This window comes from Physella acuta, unplaced genomic scaffold (assembly GCF_028476545.2).
Source record: "Physella acuta isolate Inbredline_101_S28 unplaced genomic scaffold, ASM2847654v3 ptg002016l, whole genome shotgun sequence".
Lineage (NCBI taxonomy): Eukaryota > Metazoa > Mollusca > Gastropoda > Physidae > Physella > Physella acuta.
Genome location: NW_026733521.1, coordinates 84,991 through 93,828, shown reverse-complemented (window position 1 = coordinate 93,828; position 8,838 = coordinate 84,991). Strand labels below are relative to the sequence as shown.

The 8,838-nt window shown below is 34.4% G+C and overlaps 1 protein-coding gene across 1 annotated transcript; it reads left to right on the top strand.

The window, feature by feature from the left end:
- Positions 1-7,958: 7,958 nt before the first annotated feature.
- Positions 7,959-8,561, top strand: LOC131931720 (uncharacterized). Its single transcript, XM_059288541.1, has one exon. It carries the CDS (start codon positions 7,959-7,961, stop codon positions 8,559-8,561), a length of 603 nt encoding a protein of 200 aa, XP_059144524.1.
- Positions 8,562-8,838: the final 277 nt, after the last annotated feature.

Below are 8,838 nucleotides of genomic sequence, written 5' to 3'. Positions count from 1 at the left end.
TTTTAAATATTTGTTCGCTTTTTTTACACGTTATCATTATATTTATTGCAATCAAGAGTTTAATTCGTGTGAATTTTAATTAGCATGGATCTGTAATTAGTGTGAGCTTAATTAGCGTTTACAAGAAAAAATAATTTTCTAGTTTGATTGAGAGACTAATTCAATAAAACGAATGTATGACGATTGTTTGCATAATGTATGACGATTGTTTGCTTGTATGTATGTATGTTATGACTTGTGTGCTTGTATGTATGTATGTTATGACTTGTATGTCTGCAGATGTTATGAGAGAAAATTAATAAAGTCAGTCAACATTCGCGTGTTGCTGTTTCACTTGTATTTCCTTTTGCTGCCGTGTAGAGGTGGTGGGCGGTTCAACTACATCACGTGATGCTCTCGTTGTTCATATCCAGCATCTGTTTAGACACATCGAGCAGGTTCAATGACTGGCCCATCAACTTCACTGGAAGCCAAACACAAACTGCCCCAACCTGTCCCCAACCTTTAGACCACCATCCCTCCTATCACTTTACTTAACCCAGCTGCACTTACCCCACTCAACACAAACCAGATTTAGACCAAACTGCCCCAAACTCTCCCCAACCTTTAGACAACCATCCCTCCTATCACTTTACTTAACCCAGCTGCACTTACCCCACTCAACACAAACCAGATTTAGACCAAACTGCCCCAAACTCTCCCCAACCTTTAGACAACCATCCCTCCTATCACTTTACTTAACCCAGCTGCACTTACCCCACTCAACACAAACCAGATTTAGACCAAACTGCCCCAAACTCTCCCCAACCTTTAGACCACCATCCCTCCTATCACTTTACTTAACCCAGCTGCACTTACCCCACTCAACACAAACCAGATTTAGACCAAACTGCCCCAAACTCTCCCCAACCTTTAGACCACCATCCCCCCTATCACTTGACTTAACCCTGCTGCACGTACCCCACTCAACACAAACCAGATTTAGACCAAAATGTCCCAAACCTTTAGACCACCATCTCCCCTATCACTTTACTAAACTCAGCTGCACGTACCCCACTCAACACAAACCTTTAGACCAGCCATCCCCCCTATCACTTTACTTAACCCAGCTGCACGTACCCCACTCAACACAAACCAGATTTAGACCAAAATGTCCCAAACCTTTAGACCACCATCTCCCCTATCACTTTACTTAACCCAGCTGCACGTACCCCACTCAACACAAACCAGATTTAGACCAAACTGCCCCAAACTCTCCCCAACCTTTAGACCACCATCCCCCCTATCACTTGACTTAACCCTGCTGCACGTACCCCACTCAACACAAACCAGATTTAGACCAAAATGTCCCAAACCTTTAGACCACCATCTCCCCTATCACTTTACTAAACTCAGCTGCACGTACCCCACTCAACACAAACCTTTAGACCAGCCATCCCCCCTATCACTTTACTTAACCCAGCTGCACGTACCCCACTCAACACAAACCAGATTTAGACCAAAATGTCCCAAACCTTTAGACCAGCCATCCCCCCTATCACTTTACTTAACCCAGCTGCACGTACCCCACTCAACACAAACCAGATTTAGACCAAAATGTCCCAAACCTTTAGACCACCATCTCCCCTATCACTTTACTTAACCCTGCTGCACGTACCCCACTCAACACAAATCAGATTTAGACCAAAATGTCCCAGTTGCTCCACCACATACAAAACAAAAATATTTTGAACAGAGTTGTAAGCTGTAAATACAACATGGGTATACAATACAGGTTTAGAATAGTTGTAAGCTGTAAATACAACATGGGTATACAATACAGGTTTAGAATAGTTGTAAGCTGTAAATACAACTTGGGTATACAATACAGGTTTAGAATAGTTGTAAGCTGTAAATACAACTTGAGTATACAATACAGGTTTAGAATAGTTGTAAGCTGTAAATACAACTTGGGTATACAATACAGGTTTAGAATAGTTGTAAGCTGTAAATACAACTTGGGTATACAATACAGGTTTAGAATAGTTGTAAGCTGTAAATACAACTTGAGTATACAATACAGGTTTAGAATAGTTGTAAGCTGTAAATACAACTTGAGTATACAATACAGGTTTAGAATAGTTGTAAGCTGTAAATACAACTTGAGTATACAATACAGGTTTAGAACAGTTGTAAGCTGTAAATACAACTTGGGTATACAATACAGGTTTAGAATAGTTGTAAGCTGTAAATACAACATGGGTATACAATACAGGTTTAGAACAGTTGTAAGCTGTAAATACAACTTGGGTATACAATACAGGTTTAGAATAGTTGTAAGCTGTAAATACAACATGGGTATACAATACAGGTTTAGAACAGTTGTAAGCTGTAAATACAACTTGGGTATACAATACAGGTTTAGAACAGTTGTAAGCTGTAAATACAACTTGGGTATACAATACAGGTTTAGAATAGTTGTAAGCTGTAAATACAACGTGAGTATACAATACAGGTTTAGAATAGTTGTAAGCTGTAAATACAACTTGAGTATACAATACAGGTTTAGAATAGTTGTAAGCTGTAAATACAACTTGAGTATACAATACAGGTTTAGAACAGTTGTAAGCTGTAAATACAACTTGAGTATACAATACAGGTTTAGAACAGTTGTAAGCTGTAAATACAACTTGAGTATACAATACAGGTTTAGAACAGTTATAAGCTGTAAATACAACTTGAGTATACAATACAGGTTTAGAACAGTTGTAAGCTGTAAATACAACTTGAGTATACAATACAGGTTTAGAACAGTTGTAAGCTGTAAATACAACTTGAGTATACAATACAGGTTTAGAACAGTTATAAGCTGTAAATACAACTTGGGTATACAATACAGGTTTAGAATAGTTGTAAGCTGTAAATACAACTTGAGTATACAATACAGGTTTAGAATAGTTGTAAGCTGTAAATACAACTTGGGTATACAATACAGGTTTAGAACAGTTGTAAGCTGTAAATACAACTTGAGTATACAATACAGGTTTAGAACAGTTATAAGCTGTAAATACAACTTGAGTATACAATACAGGTTTAGAACAGTTGTAAGCTGTAAATACAACTTGAGTATACAATACAGGTTTAGAACAGTTATAAGCTGTAAATACAACTTGGGTATACAATACAGGTTTAGAACAGTTATAAGCTGTAAATACAACTTGGGTATACAATACAGGTTTAGAATAGTTGTAAGCTGTAAATACAACTTGAGTATACAATACAGGTTTAGAATAGTTGTAAGCTGTAAATACAACTTGGGTATACAATACAGGTTTAGAATAGTTGTAAGCTGTAAATACAACTTGAGTATACAATACAGGTTTAGAATAGTTGTAAGCTGTAAATACAACTTGGGTATACAATACAGGTTTAGAATAGTTGTAAGCTGTAAATACAACTTGGGTATACAATACAGGTTTAGAATAGTTGTAAGCTGTAAATACAACTTGAGTATACAATACAGGTTTAGAATAGTTGTAAGCTGTAAATACAACTTGGGTATACAATACAGGTTTAGAATAGTTGTAAGCTGTAAATACAACTTGAGTATACAATACAGGTTTAGAATAGTTGTAAGCTGTAAATACAACTTGGGTATACAATACAGGTTTAGAATAGTTGTAAGCTGTAAATACAACTTGGGTATACAATACAGGTTTAGAATAGTTGTAAGCTGTAAATACAACTTGAGTATACAATACAGGTTTAGAATAGTTGTAAGCTGTAAATACAACTTGAGTATACAATACAGGTTTAGAACAGTTGTAAGCTGTAAATACAACTTGAGTATACAATACAGGTTTAGAATAGTTGTAAGCTGTAAATACAACTTGAGTATACAATACAGGTTTAGAATAGTTGTAAGCTGTAAATACAACTTGAGTATACAATACAGGTTTAGAACAGTTGTAAGCTGTAAATACAACTTGAGTATACAATACAGGTTTAGAACAGTTGTAAGCTGTAAATACAACTTGAGTATACAATACAGGTTTAGAACAGTTATAAGCTGTAAATACAACTTGAGTATACAATACAGGTTTAGAACAGTTGTAAGCTGTAAATACAACTTGAGTATACAATACAGGTTTAGAACAGTTGTAAGCTGTAAATACAACTTGAGTATACAATACAGGTTTAGAACAGTTATAAGCTGTAAATACAACTTGGGTATACAATACAGGTTTAGAATAGTTGTAAGCTGTAAATACAACTTGAGTATACAATACAGGTTTAGAATAGTTGTAAGCTGTAAATACAACTTGGGTATACAATACAGGTTTAGAACAGTTGTAAGCTGTAAATACAACTTGAGTATACAATACAGGTTTAGAACAGTAATAAGCTGTAAATACAACTTGAGTATACAATACAGGTTTAGAACAGTTGTAAGCTGTAAATACAACTTGAGTATACAATACAGGTTTAGAACAGTTATAAGCTGTAAATACAACTTGGGTATACAATACAGGTTTAGAATAGTTGTAAGCTGTAAATACAACTTGGGTATACAATACAGGTTTAGAACAGTTGTAAGCTGTAAATACAACTTGAGTATACAATACAGGTTTAGAATAGTTGTAAGCTGTAAATACAACTTGGGTATACAATACAGGTTTAGAATAGTTGTAAGCTGTAAATACAACTTGAGTATACAATACAGGTTTAGAATAGTTGTAAGCTGTAAATACAACTTGGGTATACAATACAGGTTTAGAATAGTTGTAAGCTGTAAATACAACTTGGGTATACAATACAGGTTTAGAATAGTTGTAAGCTGTAAATACAACTTGAGTATACAATACAGGTTTAGAATAGTTGTAAGCTGTAAATACAACTTGGGTATACAATACAGGTTTAGAATAGTTGTAAGCTGTAAATACAACTTGGGTATACAATACAGGTTTAGAATAGTTGTAAGCTGTAAATACAACTTGAGTATACAATACAGGTTTAGAACAGTTGTAAGCTGTAAATACAACTTGGGTATACAATACAGGTTTAGAATAGTTGTAAGCTGTAAATACAACATGGGTATACAATACAGGTTTAGAATAGTTGTAAGCTGTAAATACAACTTGGGTATACAATACAGGTTTAGAACAGTTGTAAGCTGTAAATACAACTTGGGTATACAATACAGGTTTAGAACAGTTGTAAGCTGTAAATACAACTTGGGTATACAATACAGGTTTAGAATAGTTGTAAGCTGTAAATACAACGTGAGTATACAATACAGGTTTAGAACAGTTATAAGCTGTAAATACAACTTGAGTATACAATACAGGTTTAGAACAGTTATAAGCTGTAAATACAACTTGGGTATACAATACAGCTTTAGAACAGTTGTAAGCTGTAAATACAACTTGAGTATACAATACAGGTTTAGAACAGTTGTAAGCTGTAAATACAACTTGAGTATACAATACAGGTTTAGAACAGTTGTAAGCTGTAAATACAACTTGGGTATACAATACAGGTTTAGAATAGTTGTAAGCTGTAAATACAACATGGGTATACAATACAGGTTTAGAACAGTTGTAAGCTGTAAATACAACTTGGGTATACAATACAGGTTTAGAACAGTTGTAAGCTGTAAATACAACTTGGGTATACAATACAGGTTTAGAATAGTTGTAAGCTGTAAATACAACGTGAGTATACAATACAGGTTTAGAATAGTTGTAAGCTGTAAATACAACTTGAGTATACAATACAGGTTTAGAATAGTTGTAAGCTGTAAATACAACTTGAGTATACAATACAGGTTTAGAACAGTTGTAAGCTGTAAATACAACTTGAGTATACAATACAGGTTTAGAACAGTTGTAAGCTGTAAATACAACTTGAGTATACAATACAGGTTTAGAACAGTTATAAGCTGTAAATACAACTTGAGTATACAATACAGGTTTAGAACAGTTGTAAGCTGTAAATACAACTTGAGTATACAATACAGGTTTAGAATAGTTGTAAGCTGTAAATACAACTTGAGTATACAATACAGGTTTAGAATAGTTGTAAGCTGTAAATACAACTTGAGTATACAATACAGGTTTAGAACAGTTGTAAGCTGTAAATACAACTTGAGTATACAATACAGGTTTAGAATAGTTGTAAGCTGTAAATACAACTTGAGTATACAATACAGGTTTAGAACAGTTGTAAGCTGTAAATACAACTTGAGTATACAATACAGGTTTAGAATAGTTGTAAGCTGTAAGCTGTAAATACAACTTGGGTATAAAATACAGGTTTAGAACAATTACATGTCACAAAAGATCATGTCAAAAAAGTTCATGTCATAAAAGTTTATGTCACAAATGTTCATGTCACATAATTTCTTGTCACATTTTAAAATCCACATTTAGAAATTATATCATTAATAAAATGATCAATTACTTTTAATATTTCCTGATTTAATTTTGACTCATCGTTATGATAAACAGCAACTAGATATAGTATTTACTATTTAAATATTTGATAACCAATGTATTGTAAACTGTAACTTTTATTCAATACATCTGATTGAAAATATAAGGGAGTTAACCTCAGCTTAACTATGAAACGAAACAATTTTATGTTTGTTTCCCTTTGACCGTTAAATTTATCTTTAATTTCCTCACTTTGAAATTCCAAGGGGAGTAACCGATAAATAAACTAGAGGATGAAATAATAAATACAAAATCATAACATGACTATTTACCACTAATATCGTAAAGACTTACGTACAAATAAAAAAAAAAAACAATCACATCTACTCGTACATGCAGCACCATTATCTTATGAACTAAAGGTAAAAGATTAGCTCATCCTTTTAATAAAAGCAATTACTTTAAAAAAGTAAACATTGCTAATTTTTAATTTAACTATTTTTTATCGACATACAGCTGAATTTATTTATTTTTTATTGGTATAATTAACCATTTTTCGTAAGATCGTTAGAATATAATACGATCAAAATTAAATTCGCCTGGTATTGAATAAATATAAACTTGAGTTACACGTCCTACAAGAAACGTATGGATTAAACAACGACTAAAAAGTTTTAAGCGAGATAACCTCGACAAAATTATTGATTGAAGCAATTATATGGTTGTTCCCCTTTGACCACAAATTTTGAAATTTTTTTTTTGTCACAATTAAATTCAAAGAGAGATAACCATGATTAAAAGATTTAAAGTAAATAATTGTTTATCTCTTTTCGACCGCTTAGAACTGTTCGGATTTTATTTTCATCATAATCTTTTACTAAACACGTAGGCGTATAGCACCACAATAATTAAAAATATAAAAGAAAAAATCTAATAGTAATAGACCTATTTTTGACTTTCTATTAGTTGAGAAAATTTTTTATCTGAAGTTGAAGTCGACCAATAGTTGTTTGAACTTGTTACTAGCTGAATGTACGTTAAATGTGGATAGCTTAGGACTTTTCCACATTATTTTTTTTTCGAGGATTTGTTTTAAAACTCTAAGAGAAAACGAAAACTCAATTTGTAGATCAGTTATGTTAGTAAATGAAGTATTTTGGTTTCTCCAATAGGCCTAGTTTAATGAAATATAATACGGAGTCACTAAATAATGCATAACAATTTAGTATCAGTGGTCAACTTCTTCAATCACCAAACAAAATCTCCCATCAGTGCAGAAAATATCAGTTACTTCTAGACAACAAGACGGACACTAAGTCTACAGCTTAAGGTAACAAACCAGATGGACACAGACTTTTTTAACAAACCAGATGGACACAGACTTTTTTAACAAACCAGATGGACACAGCCACATAGACGCATTGAATTTTTTAAAATACTACCGCAAGTTAAATTGTTACAATTCTGGCTTGTACGTTTTGCGGCAGTTTTAAATTAATTTTTAACATGTGACTCATCACGTGATAACCTAGAGCCCGCAACAGTATGAGTATCGTCTGCAACAATATGAGTATCGTCTGCAACAATATGAGTATCGTCTGCAATAATATGGGTATCGTCCAACACAATATGAGTATCGTCTGCGACAATATGAGTATCGTCTGTAACAATATGAGTATCGTCTGCCACAATATGAGTATCGTGTGCAACATTATGAGTATCGTCTGTAACAATATGAGTATCGTCTGCAACAATATGAGTATCGTCTGTAACAATATGAGTATCGTCTGCCACAATATGAGTATCGTGTGCAACATTATGAGTATCGTCTGTAACAATATGAGTATCGTCTGCAACAATATGAGTATCGTCTGCAACAATATGAGTATCGCCTGCCACAATATGAGTATCGTCTGCGACAATATGAGTATCGTCTGTAACAATATGAGTATCGTCTGCAACAATATGAGTATCGTGTGCAACATTATGAGTATCGTCTGCAACAATATGAGTATCGTCTGTAACAATATGAGTATCGTGTGCAACATTATGAGTATCGTCTGCAACAATATGATTACCGTCTGCCACAGTATCAGTATCGACGACCACTCATTTAATAATATCTATATACATTCCACCAAACAGTAAAACAACCTAACGTCTGCCCAGCCACTGACCTAACGTCTGCCCAGCCACTGACCTAACGTCTGCCCAGCCACTGACCTAACGTCTGCCCAGCCACTGACCTAACGTCTGCCCAGCCACTGACCTAACGTCTGCCCAGCCACTGACCTAACGTCTGCCCAGCCACTGACCTAACGTCTGCCCAGCCACTGACCTAACGTCTGCCCAGCCACTGACCTATCGTCTGCCCAGCCACTGACCTATCGTCTGCCCAGCCACTGACCTATCGTCTGCCCAGCCA

Coding starts and splice junctions, on each gene's coding strand:
- LOC131931720 (XM_059288541.1), top strand. CDS start 7,959: ATGAGTATCGTCTGCAACAATATGAGTATCGTCTGCAACAATATGAGT.